The sequence below is a fragment of the Crinia signifera genome, chromosome 7 (genome assembly GCF_055691185.1).
Source record: "Crinia signifera chromosome 7, ASM5569118v1, whole genome shotgun sequence".
Lineage (NCBI taxonomy): Eukaryota > Metazoa > Chordata > Amphibia > Anura > Myobatrachidae > Crinia > Crinia signifera.
This window is the reverse complement of record NC_139223.1, coordinates 180,125,443-180,147,450: the sequence shown is the minus strand read 5'-3', so window position 1 is coordinate 180,147,450 and position 22,008 is coordinate 180,125,443. Positions and strand designations below refer to the sequence as shown.

General features: G+C 46.0%; 1 protein-coding gene across 3 annotated transcripts in view; it reads left to right on the top strand.

Annotated features, from left to right (window-relative positions):
• LRRFIP1 (LRR binding FLII interacting protein 1) overlaps positions 1-21,632 on the top strand; it is a 125,801-nt gene extending 104,169 nt beyond the window's left edge. For 2 of the 3 annotated variants that reach the window (XM_083154533.1, XM_083154531.1), the window contains 6 exons: positions 5,138-5,187; positions 10,978-11,077; positions 11,735-11,809; positions 14,314-14,393; positions 14,913-15,017; positions 20,296-21,632. In XM_083154533.1, the coding sequence (XP_083010659.1) occupies positions 5,138-5,187; positions 10,978-11,077; positions 11,735-11,809; positions 14,314-14,393; positions 14,913-15,017; positions 20,296-20,406 (521 nt within the window). In that variant the 3' untranslated portion in view covers positions 20,407-21,632. The remainder of the gene's footprint in view (positions 1-5,137; positions 5,188-10,977; positions 11,078-11,734; positions 11,810-14,313; positions 14,394-14,912; positions 15,018-20,295) is intronic. The other variant, XM_083154532.1, reaches the window with a different exon arrangement.
• The last annotated feature ends 376 nt before the right edge of the window (positions 21,633-22,008 follow it).

Below are 22,008 nucleotides of genomic sequence, written 5' to 3'. Positions count from 1 at the left end.
TAAATACTGGCTGCGTTATTTCTACACTGCAATATAGATCTCACTTTGAAGAAAAACCCCACCCAAATCTAATTCTCTCTGCACATGTTACATCTGCCCCACCTGCAGTGCACATGGTTTTGTCCAGCTAAGAATGAATTTGCCTCTAAGAGTGAACTAGAATAAGGCCCTATGTACTACATTCGTTCCCTGGACAGACCAGCTATCGGTCTGCAGATAACTAGTAGATAGAAATACATTTTCTGCCTGTTCTAAACAGAGGGCCTGATTCTAAATCGCATGTACTTAATGTATGCCAACGCAACTATACACAGTCTCTGCATCGTGCTCCTCTGTCCACAAGAGCAGCCATCACCATTATCCCTGGCGCTTGCACCTCGCCCGTGCCTGGTGTATGTGTCCCAAGTTGGCGTATTTTCATATTGCTGCCACACAAAAAAGGTTGACCTGCACGTGCCTCTGAGTTGCACATATGTATACAGTCAGCAACGTGTGCGCAGTAAGTGAAATCGCTCATTCGGACCCATTCGGACTTCGCTGTGACTTTGAATCAGGCCTGGAACTTGCTGCTGGGAGGGGAGAAGTGAATGAATACAATCTGTAAGGAATGACCGAGATATAAGGCTGTTTGGGTATTGTGCGATGTGTATATAATGGAAATAAAACGATTTTATTGTTTTGAAAGTGAGTGTACCCTTACTTACTAAGCGCATTGTATTAAAGTGTCCTCCAAGCATTCAAATTTTGTTGGTCTTGGTGCTACCTGAGAAATCAATTAACATCTCTTCCCCTCCCCAACTCCGACAGTGTATTAGCCTACTGTACCAGCTTTCAGAAGATGTCTCAAAAGGTTAAAGGTGATTAATCAGTTTGTTGGTTTAAACTAGAGATGTGCAGGCTCTGATTTACTCTGATTTCTTATTGGCTATCAACTGTCAACAACTGTCATGTGATTTGGGATAGCCAATAAGATCCTGCTTTGAAATGAGTAAATCAGAGCCTGCACATCTCTAGTTTAAACCTACATTTAAAAAGACCATTTAGTATGATTAGCAGTATTTGGAATCTGACAGTGAAGACATCCTTAATCTTTCAGTGTAAATGTCTCTTTTTAAGAACAGGAACACCTTAAGAAAAAAACAGCAGAAATAACTGTTGCAGGGCGGCGGGAGAAGTGTTATAAAGTTCCATTACTAAAATTCATCTAAGCCATATCTTAAGCCAGTACAATTTAATGTGTGTACGAACATAATACATATGCATGGTGGCGGTGGGGATTCTGGGGGGTCACAAGACAGACACTGGCATCCCGATGCTGAGTAGTACAGTACTCCCTTAAGTACCCTAACCTTCCTTACAGCATTACCCTAACCTTTCCCCCTTAGTGCTTAACCCTAAGGACCCCCATACAGTGTTCCCTCTAAGCCAGGCATTCCCAACCACGGTCCTCAAGGCACACAAACAGTGCAGGTTTTGTAGATATCCAGGCTTGAGCACAGGTGACTTAATTAGTATCTAGTGTTCCCGCTAGGCTGTTATAGCAGGGCGCTGCGCCCTGCCTGATTTTTACAGGGCAAAATGCACCCTGCCCTGCTAGCAGTGCCCCGGGTACTTATGTAGTATAATGGCGCATGATTTAGAAATCGGGTCGGATCAGGCGCATCGCATCGCATGCGACCAAATCGGATGCGATGCGATGGACCCGATTTTTCCATAGGATTCAATGTTAAAATGGTCTGAGTCCATTTTAACATAGAATTCAATGGGAAAAAGGGGTCCTTTTCATACCCCTACTATCCAAGTGGGCATGGAGTTGGATATAAACCTGTGGCGAGCGTAGCGAGCCACCGAGCCCAAAGCGTGGCGAGCGGACGGTATTCTGTGTCCCCTCGCGGGGCTCGCCACGCTTCGGGCTCGGTGGCTCGCTACGCTCGCCACAGGTTTATATCCAACTCCATGTCCACTTGGATAGTAGGGGTATGAAAAGGACCCCTTTTTCCCATTGAATTCCATGTTAAAATGGACTCAGTCCATTTTAACATTGAATCCTATGGAAAAATCGGGTCATCGCATCGCATGCGATATGGTCGGATGCGATGCGATATCGCATCGCATCTGATTATATGCCTTAACTTAAGGCATACAATCAAAAAATCGGGCGCCCAGATACTACATAAGTACCCGCCCCGCTAAAACAGCGTGGTGCCTGCCCTGGCTGTGTGCACGGGGAAGCGCAGCGCCGCCTTAGACGGCGATTCCCAGCGCTTCCCCGGCAGCATGGTAACTTCGGTGGTGCCGGCCCCGCCTCCTTTAGTGACGGAGCCGGCCGGGCCCGCCCCTTTTCGCGACGTCACGGCCCACGCACGCCCCTTTTCGTGACGTCGCTGCCCGGGACCGCTCACAATTGTGATGTCGGCGGGCACGGACTGCCCCCCTTGCGCTGCGGCGCCCTGCCCACCCTCATTTATAGAGGGAACACTAGTATCTGGGGGATTCTGATTAAACCATCTGCTGAAGCCTGGATATAACTAAAACCTGCACTGTTGGTGTGCCTTGAGGACCGTGGTTGGGAATGCCTGCTCTAAGCTGTGCGCGCGCACACACCTCGACGAGCATGCGCACAGACATTACAATAGAGCGCACAAAGCAGCAGTGGTCCCTTTTTTGCAGTTGTGGACTCAATTAATGTGTGTTTCACCCATTAACTACATTGTTTGCTGTGTTTTGAATGTTTAAATGTTTAATATAATTTTGAAGTAAAGTTAACACAAATGCTGAACATCATTTTCCAGTTATATATAAGTGACGCACAAAAATTCAACTTTCCTTCCAAAGTTGCACAGCTAAAATCTTTAGCCGCAAACAGCCTTTGTAAAATTAGAGGGAACATTGCCCCCATACACTATGTGATTTGGGCCCGATTTCACCAGATTCTGGCAGATCTGGTAGAGAAATCGTCCCAAAATTTCATGTGTATGACATCTGTTCTGCAGCTCCGTCAGAGGTTGGACGAGCTGTGTACGTAAGATAAGTCTTACGTGCAACATTACGGGTGTTTTTCTAGCACCCGCGATATATCGCATCTGATACTAGGTTTGTGCCAGCGGTGCCTATCTACAGAGTGGAGAAGCGCCAGGCAGGAGAGGCGCTCTCTCTGCTCTGCATCCTGGACAAGCGGCGGACAGGATCATTTAAAAATAAAACCTACAAAAGAATGAGCTCTCTCAGCCAGCCAATAAGTAACCGCCCATTCCTTTGAATGGGTTTTTTGAGAATTCTTCTGCCTCCCCGCCTGCAGCTCCATGGGACTACATACATGCCATCCTTCCGATCAGGATGACGGCTGTCAGGATTCTGGTATCAGCATTCTGTTCCATTTCGGAGTTCCGGTGCAGGGATTTTGCCTAGCAATGGGGATTCCGTCAGCCGGCATTCTGACTGCCGATATATAAACGGCATCCCCTTTAAACCTCTACATTTAGGGCCTGATCCAACTAAGTAAAGTCTTGCTGCACTGCAGGTGGGGCAGATGTAATGTGAAGAGAGGTATAGATTTGGGCGGGTTATATTTTTTCTGTGCAGGGTAAATACTGTCCCCTTTTGCATATAGCCCACAAATGAACAGTAAGAAAGCTTTATTTTTACACTGCAATTTAGATTAAAGTTTGAACACACACGCATATCTGACTCCCTGTTACATCTGCCCCACCTGCAGTGCAGCATGATTTTAGCCAGTTGCTAGCTTTACCTACAAATGTGAATTAGGACCTATGTTAAAATACTCTAAAAATAACTTTCTAAAACTCCTTATTAGAATAGTTTCAGCGCTCTTAATTATTGTGTACATGAGCAGGTTTTATAGGTTTCAATATGTTTCGGTACTTGTGTATTATAGCGGCGCCCCCGATGTACATCGTACGATGAACGTATCGTATCGCATGGCATGCGACGCGATTTTGACCCCCTATACGATTAAAAATCGTATAAGCACCCTAAAGGGTGCTTTTGAGCACCCTAATGGGTGCTTACAATGTTAAATGCACCCCCACGCCACCCCCCCCACTACAAACGTGAACCCGAAGCGTGGCGAGCGCAGCGGTACGTGTCCTACGACCTTTTTATACCCCCACTATCCACGTCGGCGTGGAGTTGAGAATAGATTAGTGTGGCGAGCGCAGCGAGCCACCCAGCCCGAAGCGTGGCGAGCGGACGCGGATACCTTCACAGGTAAACGTGTCCCTTCGCGGGCTTCACAGGTATCCGCGTCCCCTCGCGGGGCTCGCTGCGCTTGCCACGCTTCGGGCTCGGTGGCTCGCTGCGCTCGCCACACGAATCTATTCTCAACTCCACGCCGACGTGGATAGTGGGGGTATGAAAAGGTCGTAGGACGTGTACCGCTGCGCTCGCCACGCTTCGGGTTCACGTTTATAGTGGGGGGGTGGCGTGGGGGTGCATTTAACATTGTAAGCACCCATTAGGGTGCTTATACAATGTTTAATCGCATCGTATGGCATTGTATGCCATGTACAATGGCATACAATTTGCAAATTGTATGCCATCGTACACTAACCAACGACATCGCGTCGCATCGCATACCATAGCATGCGTTATGGTATACGATGCAATGGGCGCCGCCAAAATACACAAGTACCTATGTTTCTTATTAGCATTTGCCTAACAATTTCTGTATTTAATTGCTGTATGTGTTTATTAATAAATATATATATATATATATATATATATATATATATATATATATATATATATATATATACCCTTCTGTCCTCCCTGAGCTTGCCTATATATAAAAAAAAAAATGTATTTATTTATTGTGGGTATTTATACAGTTACCTGATGTATTTTTCCCTCTGTTTAAAATCTTTTATTCAATTCTATACACAAACCTGTGGCAGGCCAGCTGCTGTGGAACTACACATCCCAGTATGTCCTGACATAGTATTGCTGTTAGGACATGCTAATGCTGTAGCAAGGCAGGCTGGGATATGTAGTTCCACAGCAGCTGGAGTGCCAGAGTTGCTACCCCTGCTCTACAGTACATCTTACCTTCTCTTTCTTATTCTGTCGTAACTCTTCTTTCTTTCCATGTCTCTGTGTTTTTTCCTTGTGAACTGTGAAGAAATCCGTCTGAAGAAGCTGCTAGATGAGAGGGAGTTCTTCCTGGAGCAGGTAACGTAAGGCTCTGTGTATGAAGGCTGTCCAATGCTTGATGTTGTATAAGTGATTTATTGCCTCCGCTGATGCTGTGGTGGTCTGCAGCTGTGTCTCCTCTGCTGGGATCGCACATGGCAAGTGCAAGAAGGAAACAAAATCTCCTTAATGCAAAGGTTCAGAACACAACTGCGCTGTGCGGAACGTTCTAGGCGGGTCATGGAGACTTACAATGGAAGCAAACTCTTGATAATGGTTTATGTGTAGAGTTGGAAAACCATTCAATGATCCTGCAACCGTGGTCATAAACGTGGACCAGCAAATAATAGACTAGCAAGTAATCTCCATTACTTGTATAAACGTGAACCAGCAAATAATCTGCTTTGCTAATATAAATGTGGACCAGCAAGTGATCTACTTTTCTTGTATAAACGTGGACCGGCAAGTCCTCTCCTTTGCTAGTATAAACGTGGACCGGCAAGTCCTCTCCTTTGCTAGTATAAACGTGGACTGGCAAGTCCTCTCCTTTGCTAGTATAAACGTGGACCGGCAAGTCCTCTCCTTTGCTAGTATAAACGTGGACCGGCAAGTCCTCTCCTTTGCTAGTATAAACGTGGACCGGCAAGTCCTCTCCTTTGCTAGTATAAACGTGGACCGGCAAGCCCTCTCCTTTGCTAGTATAAACGTGGACCGGCAAGCCCTCTCCTTTGCTAGTATAAACGTGGACCGGCAAGCCCTCTCCTTTGCTAGGTTAAATGTGGACCGGCAAGCCCTCTCCTTTGCTAGGTTAAACGTGGACCGGCAAGCCCTCTCCTTTGCTAGGTTAAACGTGGACCGGCAAGCCCTCTCCTTTGCTAGGTTAAACGTGGACCGGCAAGCCCTCTCCTTTGCTAGGTTAAACGTGAACCGGCAAGCCCTCTCCTTTGCTAGGTTAAACGTGGACCGGCAAGCCCTCTCCTTTGCTAGGTTAAACGTGGACCGGCAAGCCCTCTCCTTTGCTAGGTTAAACGTGGACCGGCAAGCCCTCTCCTTTGCTAGGTTAAACGTGGACCGGCAAGCCCTCTCCTTTGCTAGGTTAAACGTGGACCGGCAAGCCCTCTCCTTAGCTAGGTTAAACGTGGACCGGCAAGTCCTCTCCTTTGCTAGTATAAACGTGGACCGGCAAGTCCTCTCCTTTGTTAGTATAAATATGGACTGGCAAGTCCTCTCCTTTGCTTCTCCCCACAGCTTGAGTGTAGTAATTAAATTTGATGGCACTCCACCTATTAGAGCTGCATAGGAAAAAAATGTTCCTGACTACATTGTGAATAGTGTCCTATTCACATGGTCTCTAGAATTAACCTACCATATAGTGACTTCATGGGATTGGATCCTGGGGTGAGGGACATGAAGGAAGCCCATTGTGATACTGTGCAGTCTTAATCAAATTTCTCGAGATTTACTATATCTACTCGTCCAGTCAATGCATTGGATTTGGATGGATGTATGTTCTTCGAGCCGGAGAAACATGCCAAGGTGCAGAAGTAACATGAGGGATAGAGAAGGCCCTGATCTCCGTCAGAGGAAGGTGAAAGCCGTATCTGCTGCAATGTAGCACTTCTTACACAGATAAACAAATGTCACACATCAAATTGATCAGGGCTAACCAGCAATATAGTTTTGCATATCTTGAATGAGAGCTGGACCGCCTGGCACCTGGTGAACTGAGAAGGGCTGTTTGCCGATACTCAAACGACAGTGTATCAGGACATTTCTGTACGAGCCACTTGAAAACAACAAGCAAACAAAATCGTGAAGAATGTGGCTATACATATCCACATGTATAATAGTGGCATGAGGAAGAAATCACATAAATGCACAAGCACACCCAACAAGCACTTATGCAGGTACAAATTCCGTGCTTGATCGTAAACACACAATAAAAAGCTAACATAGGAAATGACAGGGACATAGTGGATGACCTAGACGGGGGGGACATGCCTGTGATCAACGACTGTATATTGTAGAGGGATGATATCCGGCTCGGTCTGGCCTGGTAGGTAACTAGGGGATTGACCGGTAGGCCCTGTTGATTTATGAGCCTGCCCACTTTAAGTGGGCGGGGCCTGACACAAACTTAATGACGCTGGGCAGTCAGTAGCGGTTGTCTGACCCGGCAGGTTCTGCGGGTTGGGAGCGAGAGGAGGAACTGTGCGGGGTTGCGGCTAGAACCCCTTCTGACATTACCCATCATGCCTGGGTGGACGTATACCTGGAGAATATGAAAGCGTGGCATGCGTAATCCAGCTGCAATGAAATTAAATAACCTAAACCTACGGAAATTAGAGATAAAATTATGAAAATCGAGGGAAACTACAACTTCCGCCCTCACTTAATGTCACATCCTTGTCAAAGGATTGAAGTGGATCTAGACACAACCAGCTGGGTGTGGGTAAGTGGGATGGCTGATGTCAGGACGTTTGCCGCATCATGATGTCACAAACTGAGCCCACCCCCTCATCATGCTGTCACACGCAGGACCCCTGGTGGGCCCTTCCGACACTGGATGATATAACACTTCCAAATGGGGTACATTGGGGAACGAGAAAGGTGAATGGAAAAATAGTAGCACTAAGAAGAAATTTTTTTTTTTACATTTTTCTGAATTTCTGCATAAATTTGACCTTAAACGTGTTTAGATCTTTATTTAAGGAGAAAAAGGGATAGAGAACACAATAAATCACACAACACAATAGCATGTATTGATCAAATGATCCAGCATTTGATTTCTATGCAAAAACAAACCGAAGCCACAAAAACACCCCCATGGTATTTCATCCTGGTTGGATGGAGCTCTTAGAAGGCATTGTTTTTGGTTTTCTCCTGTAAGCCAAAAAGTTATATTTTAGACTCTCTGTCCATAAAATATTATTACAGTAGTCTTAAAGCTCATCCAGGAGGTCAATGGCAAACCTTAAATGACAGCAATGTTCTTCTCAAAGAATAGTGGCTTCCACCTTATGTTCTCCCATGTTCACTATTCTAGCTCCGTGTTTGCCTGACTGTGGACTCCTGGACACTGGCTTTGTCATTGGAGTTATGTAGTCTGACCTGAATTCCATTGGTATGGTCTATCCGGTAGACCAGGGCTGGGCAACAGTGGCCCTCCAGATGTTGATGAACTACACATCCCAGGATGCTTTGCATTACTTTTGCTATGTGGCCATGCTGAAACTGATGCAAGGCATGCTGGGATGTGTAGTTCATCAACATCTGGAGGGCCGCTGTTGCCCAGCCCTGCGGTAGACCAATCTCATCTGTTCTTCCACAACTATAAAAAAAAATTCAGACAAAGGAAAAACGTGGAAATTTAACGGGGCACACTGAGCCTATTCAGATGTGGTTGGAGGTGCTATAGAGCGGTATTGTGATTCAGCAGAAGGTGTCCATTATAGGCAGGTGCCTTCTGCTGCAGTAGTGATCCAACTTGCGTCTGACGCAGCATAGGATCACTGGACCCGAAATTGCACGCCATGAGGCACACATTGTGCTACATTTAGCACTAGTAACAGCGCATGCTTAGCTTAAATAATCAGAACTTTGCGACACAGGGCGCAGCTCCAACCACATCTGAATTAACCCGGGACCTACGGTTTATGTCTGAATGGATCGGATCGGGACTGTTGTGTGAAAGGGATTGACCCATGAAAAACCCAGGTACTTGAAGTGTAATGTGAAAGGGGTTCTCAGAGCTTGGGACTGTAGTTACTTCAGATTGGAGCTTAGGAATCATGACGGCATATGTCTACAAGGGTTATTTGAAGAAGTTTTGGGACATCCAGGTGGAGACGGGAGACAGTTGGATAGACAGGATAGGGCAGAGGAACATAGGTCAGGGGTATAAAAGTAGATCTGGCTGTCCTCCATCATAGATGTTGAACACATGAGTACACTGGTAGAAGTGCTATGGATAGATAAGTTAATATTTTATCTCTGAAAAAAAATAAGAAAGTCCACAGAGTTTTTGCAATGGTGCAAATCCACTCAGCTGGGATAGGTGATTATTATGGTTATGCTAATTGTTTTATGACCTCCCATGGGTTGAGGTCTTAAAGGGATGTGAAAGATCCTTCTGGATGTCAAGACCGGAAACAGAAAATACGTTATATACTATTATATAATAGTGTAGCCTAGATCAAGACAAAGGGACTGCAGCATAGTTAAATACACCTCAGTCTCATGCGCTACCACATCGCTTGCATGGATATTAATGAGAAAGAAGAATACTGCTACATTGCTTTACCTGTCGTTGCCATCAGGGCTCACTTTTACTTGCCCTATAGTAAGTGTAAAAAAATACAGCTGATAAAGTCTAAACTTCAATCCAACTTTGTGTAGCCCACAATTCCCTCAACACGCACTCTCTCTGATTCTTGGTGACCCTGCAGTGCCTCCCTAGCATTATGCTCTGATTCCACATCATTTAAAAAATTGCTAATGTACAGCCGAATGCATGCATGTTCGTGTTCTGCAAACCACCCCAAAGCAATGAACATAGAACTAAGGAAACTCACCTTATGTAGGTGATCTCTCCTTCAAAATAAGGATGGGAAAAAAATAGATAAATTACGCGAGGGAGCAGAAAACTCTGAAATGCGTTGTTGAGTGAAGGAAGGAGGGGGGGGGAGGAAATATGTATCTCTTTTTGGAAACTAGCTCTGGAAGTATTTTCCTAGACCTGATTTTGTTTTTATTGTCCGTGAGAGGGTGTCACTATGTCCAACTTTGCATCAGCTCCTCCACAGTGTGTAATTATTATTTACACACACAATTTTTTTTTCCTGTCAATCTTAGAGAAGAGCGGAGGGGCAGGGACAGAACCAGAAGGGACACCAGTAAAGCAGATGGGGAGGGAATATGAATCAGAACTTGAGATGCTGAAGGAACAACCTGATTAGACAGAGACAGAGGCCCAGAGAGTGAATGACTGAGGCTCAGACAGTTTTTGAGAAGAACGGAGAAGGCAAGACGTATGAGAAAGTAGAAATAGCCCTTTGACTTGGCTAAGAGCAAATGCTCGGTCACTCTTGAAGGCATTTTCAGTAGAGCGAAGAGGGAAAAACTGGGTCAGTTAGTTAAAGCAAGCAGTTACCAATGATCTACCATAGGTGCAAGTAAGTGTGACTATGCCATGCTTACAGTTCTGCTGGACTTGTGGATTTTTGTTTTCAGCCCCGTAGGTGTGAGTACACAATCCACAGCAGATAAATGGTACAGTAGTTAGAGGAAAGGTCATTGGTGGAGCTGGAAAGATTATCTAGGTCCATTCACTGATCAGGTGGAGTAGCATAGAGAGAACCTGGCCAAGGGGTGTTTAGAAGGGGAAGATCTCCTACTCAAGCTTAGGAGGGAAGGAAATGAGTTGTTTGGTGAGCGCTGGAGAGGGGGTGGGTGGGCAGAAGTGGGTCTGCTGAGAGATCCCAGGATAGACCGTAAGGAATACATTTACTAAGATGGGAGTTCTTCTGAAGGTGGGATAGCAGATTCTACTTATTTAACACCTTTTAGAAGATAATAGAATCTGAATGGTTGCTATGGGCAACATACAATCTACAACAGAACTCTCATCTTAGTAAATTGACCCCTAAGTCCACCAAGTCCTCTTTAGTGCATTTAGCCCTCAATGACCAAACAACTAGAAGGCCACGGTCTTTGATTTACAGCTGGAACATTACTGTGAATTCAGTGTTGCTGTTTTTCAAGTTATGTAGATTTATGCTGGGCATTGAGCTGGATGTTGCCAATATATTGAATGTTCTCTCATCTCAGATTAAGAAGTTGAAGGGCCAATTGGAAGAAAGGAACCTCGGCAACCGAAGCCCCGAAAACGCAGATTTTGAAGATCTGGAGAACGGCACGGATGTGCAAAGTGAGCAGGTTTACATCGACCTGGTCCCGTCTGCAAGATCATTGTATTGCATATTTGTGCTTGTGTTAGTCACCAAGTATAGCCCTGCATACAAAGCAATATGTTCTAGGAGTAACTGAGCTCCTCAAAGTTCTACCTCCCTTCCCGTGTGTATGTAACATAAAATCTGTAGACACACCTACTGGTGCTATGGGTCCAATATCTTAGGGTTCCGCTGGCCTCTTATTCTGATGATAAAGTTATTTGGGCATCAGTCAACAACTGATAAAAATAAATAGGTCTTATTGATCTTCCCCTTATGCCATATTGATAAAATATAGAGTGGCGCACCTTTTGAAAAATTAAAGGTGTCGTTGATACTGTAGGTGTTGGGTGCCCTTCAAAAGTGGACTCTAGGGTCCAGAATTTATACTTGAGATGCATTTTCAGTTTTATCATTAAGTTGACATGTTTTAGTAATTAATTGGGGAAAGATGGTTTTACAGTATTGTCCATTCCCCCAAGCACTTTGCTCTCATACTGTTTTCCCACTTTGCACCACCTGAGAAACTCGTGATATAGGTTATAATTGTAATCAGTAAGAGCATCCCTGTAACCACCGACAGCAGCCGCTACGTTCAGAACCACCTATTTATGCAATAACTCCCATTATTGTAGACATGTGTAGAGCCACACAGTTACACAGACTCGGGAAGCCAGCGATACCGTCCTACCATACCACAGTTATAACAGGTAAATTGACATTTTGTGCATCAGTTTGTATGTAAATAATACATTATGTTAGATACATTGATGCTATATGGGGCTTGTACACAGTTTCTGTTTTACCTAGGAAAGCACTAGAATGTGTGCAATGAGGTTTAACTTGGAGGGATGTAGTGGAATCTCTCCAGGTTTGTGGGTGAGCCCATTGGCGATTTGTAGGGTAACGCCAGCCTGATACATTAAGCATTTCCCATAGCAGGTTATTGAGATGCAGAAAACAATGAAAGTAGAGCGATTACGAGATACAGGTTGAGTATTCCTTATTCAAATATCCGTTATCCAAATTATTCCAAAAACCATACGTTCCAGAAAGGGGGGGGGGGATTTTTTTTTTATGCTAAAAGCTACTACTGGGGACATGATCTATAACTGGTACTACTGGGGACATCTGTAACAGCACTACTGAGGACATGATATATAACTGGCACTACTTGGGACATCTGTAACAGCACTACTGAGGACATGATATATAACTGGCACTACTGGGGACATCTGTAACAGCACTACTGAGGACATGATATATAACTGGCACTACTGGGGACATCTGTAACAGCACTACTGAGGACGTGATATATAACTGACACTACTGGGGACAGCTGTAACAGCACTACTGAGGACATGATATATAACTGGCACTACTGGGGACATCTGTAACTGGCACTACTGAGGACATGATATATAACTGACACTACTGGGGACATCTGTAACAGCACTACTGAGGACATGATATATAACTGGCACTACTGGGGACATCTGTAACTGGCACTACTGAGGACATGATATATAACTGGCACTACTGGGGACATCGGTAACAGCACGGGATGCAGTTAAGATCCCGGCGGTCGGGATCCCGGCGTTCAGAATCCCGACACCGGAATCCCGACCGCCGAAATGCAGACACTTTCTCCCTCCTGGGGTGTCCACGACACCCCTGGAGGGAGAATAAAATAGCGTGCCGAGCGTAGCGAGGCACCGGGCCCGCTGCGTGACGAGCGCAGCGAGCCCGCAAGGGGGGGCGATCCACGTCCCCCCCTTGTCGGCATTTCGGCTGTCGGGATTCCGGCGTCGGGATTCTGAACGCCGGGATCCCGACCGCCGGATTACATATCGGATCCAACAGCACTACTGAGGACGTGATATATAACTGGCACTACTGGGGACATGATATATAACTGGCACTACTGGGGACATTTGTAACAGCACTACTGAGGACATGATATATAACTGGCACTACTGGGGACATCTGTAACAGCACTACTGAGGACGTGATATATAACTAGCACTACTGGGGACATCTGTAACAGCACTACTGAGGACGTGATATATAACTAGCACTACTGGGGACATCTGTAACAGCACTACTGAGGACGTGATATGTAACTGGCCCTAAATATGTGCAAGCAAATGTTTGCTTGGCATTTAAATTTAGTACCGGAGATTGTACAAAAATTTTGTTTCATGTTTTGAAACCTTGTTTTATGCACAAATAAAATATATTTATGTGCATTTCATGTGTTTTATGTGCTTATACACCATAAACGATTCAAGATACATCATTGAAATATAAAAATGTATTCTGAAATATGGAATAATCTGTTATCCAAAGTTCTTCTGGTCCCGAGCATTTTGGATAAGGGATAGTCAACCTGTAAAAACTTTCTCTGCTACATCACTCTTGTTATGTGAGATGAACCAGTGATGACCCCTTTATCCAGCACAATCACCCCCCTCCCTGACAGTAATCTGATGTTTGAAGTTGGTAACTGGCTGTTTTCAGGGAGTGTCATGAAAAATGCAGGCGTACCCAGGTGATTTAAGGGAGGGTCTGTCATGTTAGCACCGGCCTCGTTCAGCCTGTCTCTGCCGCAGATTACCGGTAGGTTCAGACTTACGCACATTTGCACAGACTGGAAAAAAAATTTGATGGTTTGTGACTTGCGTATGGATCTGCGGGTGGATAGTGCATAGCGTTTATTTAGAAAATTTGCACAGGGCGTGTTTTCGTTCAGTCTGGGTGTCGGATATCTAATCAAAGTCATCTGCAGCTTTGCATATGTGTGATCAGATCTGAATAAGGCCCGTAATTTGCTTTCTCCTTAAGGTGCCCATACGCGTACCAATTACCCGGTACTTTCTGTGCTAAAATAGCATTGCATTGCATGCACAACTATGCTATTTTAGCACAAAAATTACCAGGTAATCAGTACGTGTAATGGCACCTTTACACTGTATACCACATGTTGTACTGATGTGCCATATTCTAAAATGCAGAAGTAAGACCAAATGCTAGGGAGGGCATGCTCACGGCTGAGTGGGTACATGGTCTGCCCAATCTATACCAACTCCTCCCATCTTTGTAAGCCCCAAAATTCAGTATTCGCAGCTTATGCTCTTTGTGCTTGTGTAATTGGTACGGATTCTTTGCATATTAAATTGTAAGTCGCCGTTATTATTTCTTCTTGTTCTTCTAGGGGATGCCAACCGACTAATCAGTGACCTCAAGTTTAAACTCACCAAGTCCACGCAAGAGATAACCGCTCTAGAACAGAATGTAAGAGCATCAAACAATGTGTACGGCGAATGGTAAAGGGAAGAATCTTATTATACGGAAGTATTGGATCATATCTGATATTAACCCTTTGAGGGCCACAGTTGCTGTGAGAGATGTGTAAAATATCCGTTAGAAATGCCGGCGTCGCTCACAGCGACTGTTCTTTTATTGGCGCAATATTTAACAAAACTTCAATGAATTGACCTCAGATCATTCGCTGGCAATAACTAAAGTGATTCCTATTCCTCGACTCCGACGCCGGCATTTTTAGCAGATATTTTGCACAGCAACGTTGGAATTCAAAGGGTTATGACTGAACGCTGGTTCTCTGCCTTCCCGTAATGATTGACAATCCACTGGTCAGTGGGTAAATGATTGCTTTAGAACAGGGTGTGTGGTATGTTTACTACACCCATGATTACCAGAAGCTGGCGCGGTGGGCTGGATCCTTTTTGTCTTTGTTTATTCATATTCTGCCTATTTCCTCATTGGTAAATATTCGCCCAATGTCTCTTTCAGATTATCCGACTAGAGAGTCAGCTGACCCGGTACAAATCTTCAACTGAAAATTCTGAAAAAGTAGAAGATGAATTGAAGGCTGAAAAACGAAGATTACAGAGGGAGGTGAATAGCGATATAGTATTATATATGGATACGAATCGCTGGTGCTCCTACACATGGAGCGATGTAGGGGCATTTCCTAGTGAGATCACTTAGAAAATGTCCCCAAATCGCTATGTATGTAGGCCCCATAACGATGTCTTGGTCAGTGGTTCCCAAACTTTTCCGAATCATGCGCCCTAGAGAATCAGAATATTCTCACGGTACCCCTAGACCAAAAGTTTCTTATTGATCAATTTTTTTTTTTTTTAAGTTACATTTAGTAATTCGATTTTTAGATGTCATTCTTCGGTTCAGTTATGTTGTGAGAGAGCGGATTCTGTTCTGTTTGTCCATATAAATTATGAGTGGAAGCCAGGAGCACTGGCTATGCCTACCATCAACCCAAGGCACCCCTGCAAGCATCCTGAGGCACCCCAGTTTGGGAACCTCTGGTCTATGTTCATTCCAGGGCTATGAGTGGTCTAGTTCGACAGTCAAAAGGTTATCTAATGGTCAACATCAAAAAAAGTTGACATGCTTATGTCAAAATGGTGAAAAGGTTGACATTATTTTTTTTTCACTTTTTCGGTGTCTGTCAACATAGACACTATGGGGCACATTTATTGGGCGAAATGTAATAGGGTGCGATTTTTAGACATGTGCGATTTTTGGTCAAAAAACGGCCGAAATCGCACATTTTCCGAAAATCGCACATTTAATAGGTTGAAAATCGCGGTAAAAAATCGCACTTTTTACCGCGAAATCGCACTTTTAGAAGTGCGATTTTTAGTCACATTTCAATTCGCATCCAGATGTTTTCCCATTATAAAGTATACAACTCGCAAATGTAATAGGGTGCGATTTTTGGTAAATGTTACCAAAAATCGCAAAAAAAATAGACCAGGTTCTGACAGGCGAATTTGACAGAACCATGCACAGATCATTGAGATCTGTGCATGGTTCTGTTAATAAAAATGTGTAAAAGTGTTTTTATAAAAAAAAAACGGCGTGGGGTCCCCCCTCCTAAGCATAACCAGCCCCGGGCTCATTGAGCCGGACCTGGTTCCAAAAATACGGGGGGACAAAAAGCATAGGGGTCCCCCGTATTTCTGAAACCAGCCCCGGACTCTTGGACCGGTCCTGGTTCCAAAAATACGGGGGACAAAAAATCTGGGGGTCCCCCGTATTTTGAAACCAGCACCGGGCTCCAACAGCCCGCGGTGTCATGCCACAGCCGGGGGACACTTTTTATACAAGGTCCCCCGGCCAAAACATGAGCACCGTGGCTGGTCAGCCTTGGACGGGGTACCTGGAGGAGTGGGGACCCCCCCAATAAAGGGGTCCCCCCCCCAGGCTTCACCCGTCCAGGGCTGAAGCCCGGGGCTGTCACCGGCGTCCGTGGCCAGTGGACGCCGGCCTGATAGGGTTAAATCCATCATACATATCATTACATTGCTTTTTACCGGCGAACTACAAGTGCCAGCAGACCTCCCCCGCATGCTGGGACTTGGAGAACCACAAGTCCCAGCATGCGGGGCATTAATGGGCCCGCTGGGACTTGTAGTCCACCTGTAAAAAGAATGTTTATAAAAAACACACACACAGAGAAGTAAAAGTTTATTACACACACACACCTCACTTTTACACCAGCGTTACTTACCATTCCTGGATCCAGCGCTGGTCTGGCTGCTTTACAGCCGGCTCCCCCCGAACTGACAGGCAGCGGGGAGAACCGGCTTTCTCCGTTGCTTCTAACAGCTTCTGTAGCGCTGTCCGAGTGCTACAGAGGCTGAGAGCGTGATTGGCTGAGCTACAGTATGCGTCTCCATGGAGACGCATAGCTCAGTCCTGATTGGCTGAGCTATGCGTCTCCATGGAGACGCATACTGTAGCTCAGCCAATCACGCTCTCAGCCTCTGTAGCACTCGGACAGCGCTACAGAAGCTGTTAGAAGCAACGGAGAAAGCCGGTTCTCCCCGCTGCCTGTCAGTTCGGGGGGAGCCGGCTGTAAAGCAGCCAGACCAGCGCTGGATCCAGGAATGGTAAGTAACGCTGGTGTAAAAGTGAGGTGTGTGTGTGTAATAAACTTTTACTTCTCTGTGTGTGTGTTTTTTATAAACATTCTTTTTACAGGTGGACTACAAGTCCCAGCGGGCCCATTAATGCCCCGCATGCTGGGACTTGTGGTTCTCCAAGTCCCAGCATGCGGGGGAGGTCTGCTGGCACTTGTAGTTCGCCGGTAAAAAGCAATGTAATGATATGTATGATGGATTTAACCCTATCAGGCCGGCGTCCACTGGCCACGGACGCCGGTGACAGCCCCGGGCTTCAGCCCTGGACGGGTGAAGCCTGGGGGGGGGGGGACCCCTTTATTGGGGGGGTCCCCACTCCTCCAGGTACCCCGTCCAAGGCTGACCAGCCACGGTGCTCATGTTTTGGCCGGGGGACCTTGTATAAAAAGTGTCCCCCGGCTGTGGCATGACACCGCGGGCTGTTGGAGCCCGGTGCTGGTTTCAAAATACGGGGGACCCCAGATTTTTTGTCCCCCGTATTTTTGGAACCAGGATCGGTCCAAGAGTCCGGGGCTGGTTTCAGAAATACGGGGGACCCCTATGCTTTTTGTCCCCCCGTATTTTTGGAACCAGGTCCGGCTCAATGAGCCCGGGGCTAGTTATGCTTAGGAGGGGGGACCCCACGCCGTTTTTTTTTTTACTTTTTTTTTTTTGCACAAAATCGCATTTATGAAAATGCGCACATTTTCATGACTGAAAATGCGCACATTTTCATGACTAAAAATCGCGGCAAATCGCATTTTTTGCCGCTAATTCGCATCTCATTACATATGCGAATTCGCGGCAAAAAACGCGATTTTTAAAGGTGCGATTTCTGGCGAGTTTGGAACTCGTCCAAAAATCGCACCCTATTACATTTCGCCCTATGGGGCACATTTATTAAGTAATATTTGCGGCTAAATCCGGGTGTTTTCGGGGGTTACCTGCAAATATTAGGTATCACCTAAATGTATTAGTAGTAGTAGTAGTAGTAGTACGTTTATTTATAAGGCACCGCAAAGTGTCCGCAGCGCCGTACATAGCAAAAAACAAAAAAAAACAAATTACAAGGTAACGTACAGGGTGTGTTGAAAGATACAGTATAAATAGGGGTATAGCTGGTAGAACTAAAATCAGCATCAGTTCAGAAGTAGGTGTCAAAATTGTCAAGGAGACTGAAGATGAAGTAGAGGAAGGGAAGAACAGGACAGGAGCACAGGTGAGGTAATGAGGTAGGGTGAGTACGTGAGGAAGGAGGGCCCTGCTCATAAGAGTTAACATACTAAAAATAGGTGGGTGGACGAACGAAATACAATAGGATAAGTAGGAACGGAGGGGAACGGAGGCAGGATAGGAGGATCAAAAGAGGTTAGGAGGAGGGATAGGCTAGTCTAAAAAAGTGGGTTTTGAGGGAGCGCTTGAAGGAGGTAAGGGAATCAGATAGCCTGATGGGTGGCGGGAGGTTGTTCCAGTGCAGGGGGGCAGCGCGAGAGAAGTCTTGGACACGGGAGTGGGAGGAGGTGATTAGGTGAGAGGTCAGTCGGCGGTCAGCGATGGAGCGAAGAGGACAAGAGGGAGTGTGGATAGAGATCAGTGAAGAGAGGTAGGGAGCTGTGGAGCAGGAGAGAGCCTTGTAGGTGGTGGTGAGGAGTTTAAAGAGAACTCGGAAAGGAATGGGGAGCCAGTGAAGAGATAAACAGAGGGGGGAGGCGGAGGTAGAGCGGCGGGATAGGAAGATGAGCCTAGCAGCAGCGTTAAGAATGGATTGGAGAGGTGCGAGGCGGGGGACTGCATCTCCGATCCCTGCTGCGATCCCCCCTGTAGCGCCGCCGGCCGCATCCCCCTATGGGGGATACGAAGCTGCCCGATGTATCAACATCAGGCAGCCCAGCTTCGCATCCCTGGGCTATCGCCATTCTGGGATGGCGATAGCCCATTGTAGCCTATGGCTACACATCGCACTGCCCGAGCGGCAGTGCGGTCAGCGGGGGGGGGGGCAGCGTGTAACCGCGCATGCGCAGACCACCCGGCTTCCGACTCCGGGCCCTGTCCCTGCAGCCTCAAAATGAATACATTCAGGAGATATGATTGCATTTTACAATGCGATCCTGGGCAGTAATATTCCGCGCAGATCGCATTGTAAAGGCGATCTTGATAAATGTGCCCCTATATGAGTGTATCCTGTCTCCTCGCTGCGCTGGGCACACTATTAAATTCTCCCTCCATGCCCACTGGGATGGTACAGGATGAACAAGTCGGTTTTAAAGGAAAAAACTTTTAGAACGTGCAAAAGTTTGCCCTGCCCTCTCCGTTTCATATACTTACCATATATTGTATATACACGTCTTGCTGCACCAGTCTGGCATTAAATACATACATTCAAATGCAATGTTGCACCATGTAACATTGGGGGTGATTCTGATTTAATCGGTCCCCCGCACGGTCGCATGAGGGACCGATTTTTGGTGACTGCGCATGCGCAGCCGTTGTGTATGAGCGGCCACAGCGCTTCCCGCACATGGCGCTCGGAGATGGGTGTCTCAGATCTGCGAGCGCTGGAGAAATCCCTCGATGTTCGCCGACCATCAAATAATTTCTCCCCCCCGCACCCAAGGCTGTGAATGGATGATTATGCAAATCATCCATTCACAGCCATGCGGGGGATCGTATGGGGGGGGGGAGGCGGGAAGCCGTGTGAATGACATCTGAGGACTGGCAAGGCTTCAACCAGTATAAGGGCCATTGTTTCTGCCTGGGAGCGCACCTCCACGCTCCTGTGTCCATCAAGCTTTATTTACGAAGCATCGGCTTTCAGTTAGCTTCGTTCGTAAAGCCCTACATTTCTGTTACGAAAGCACAATACGTGGGTTCTTCTTATTCATATAATTGACATATTACGTGGACTCCAAGGGTTATTGTGATCTGTTTTGGTGTCAGGTTAATGGATCGTCAATGTGTTGGACATTCCATAGGTCAAGTAAATATGGTTGTCCTTTTGAACTTGTCAACCAAATGCACGCTTGACTCAATCCACATTTGATGATGACTTATTGACCAAGGACCGTAACCTAGTCGATACAGTAATTCTCACCTGTCTGTTTCCCAGAGAAGTAGAGGAAAATATTCAGTTAATTGTACTTGTTTGCTTTAAAGAGAACGTTTCATTTTAATGATTTTTTTTTTTTATAAATTTGTTTTTCCTCTCCACGTTTCAATAATTCACCTCTCACCTCTTTCCTTGTCCATAGCTCCGTACAGCCTTGGATAAAATAGAGGAGCTTGAAGTAGGCAATAGCCATTTAGTCAAGCGGCTGGAGAAGATGAAGGCCAACCGAAACGCCGTTCTGTCTAAGCAGTGACGCCTCCCTCTGCAGTGGTTGGACCACGTACGGAGAACGAGCATTGGACCGTGCTATTTGCCCAGGCTTCTAGCTTCTCTCTAAAAACCAAGAACCAGCAATATGGAGCCATGGTGCAGAACAGAAGGTGTTTTGTATTGCCAGTGGACCATCTCCTAAATCACTTCACTGCCTGTGACACTTGCAATGCATCTCGCACCCATGGCAACAACAATCTTGGCAGTTCAAATCCGTTTGAAGATACCTCCTTTGGCACCTCTGGCAGGGAATGAACAGGTATGCTGAAGCGGGTACTCCCAGCAGCAGAGCATGGCTTACTATGAGTGTAGCAAAGAATCGGGGTCTTGCTGAGACAATGGAGTCCTGTCCTGAACAGGAGACTGATGAGGTCCTTCTCATGTCACATATAAAATTATCACACCTCACCTCCTGACAGATTGCCCCAGAATTTGTGTGAGGTCTATAAAGCCATTGGGAAATTTCTATAGGCCAATAATGTTTGCCAGGTTTGAGGGACTGTTACCTGGACAACCTACAAAATTTTTGTATCTACTGCTGCTGTGTCAAAAGCACAATTACGGACTGGGGATAAAGACCTGGGACACAAATGCGGCGCCCAGGTGTGCTACAGAGTGGGGTGAGGGCTGTGCCACCCTGCTTGACCATCCGCTGCTACACATTGTGAATAGCCCGAAAGGTGTGGGCGCTATATCTCTATCACTGCTGTAGACGACCACCACCACCGTGACCAGAATACTCCTGTGTTCCAGTCCTGCTGTCACACCGGTGGCTGCACTGCCTACTACTGAAGCCAGACGTGGGATGTCCTCTCCTGCCTTGGGCCTTTTTTTGAGACACTTGGAATGTTTTTTTGCCTATTTATTATTTTTGGGTGAACCTCGGAAGGATATTGGAGGAAACGTGTAGATACAAGTCACCCAAAGATTAATGAATGTGTGTGTTTGTGCAATTGTGTGATGAACTCTTTGGACTCACAACAAGCCATTGGGACACAGACTTGGGTGATGGGGTGTGATTTGCATTCCCGTTGCCGTTCTTTTTTTGGGAGGGGGGGGAAGTGGCCTTATTTAATTTGTGCTGGACTTTTAGATGAATGAGCATGAAGCTAAAGAACTATTATATCTTTAATCACTGGAGTTTTCTCTTTCAGTAATTAATAAAAAAATGTTTCACTGAATAAAGAGAGGATCGTTCTCAAAACCTTGGATTTGCAGCCCAGTCTTTTTTTTTTTTTCAGAATAGAGATCCGGGTTCTCCTTGGGGTATTTTACAATAATGAAAAATGTTGAAAACCTTATTGAATTGAAGGGGGTGATTCAGGTTGGCTTTCTAGGCAGTGGTGGTTCGCTGCCTATCGAGCCCCTTAACGCCACCTACCGGTCCATCCGACACTCCACAGATTGGCATCGTGCTGTGTAGATTGTGTACCTTACCGCTAAATGGGCCAGGAGCTTAAGATGCTTAGGTGCTTATACTGAGAAGGGGAGGAGCTGTGACCAGTACTGTGTGTGGCCTGTACCATGTGGGTGTGGCCAGTGAAATGTGAGCGACTACACCCCTTTCTCTACACCCCTTTCTCTA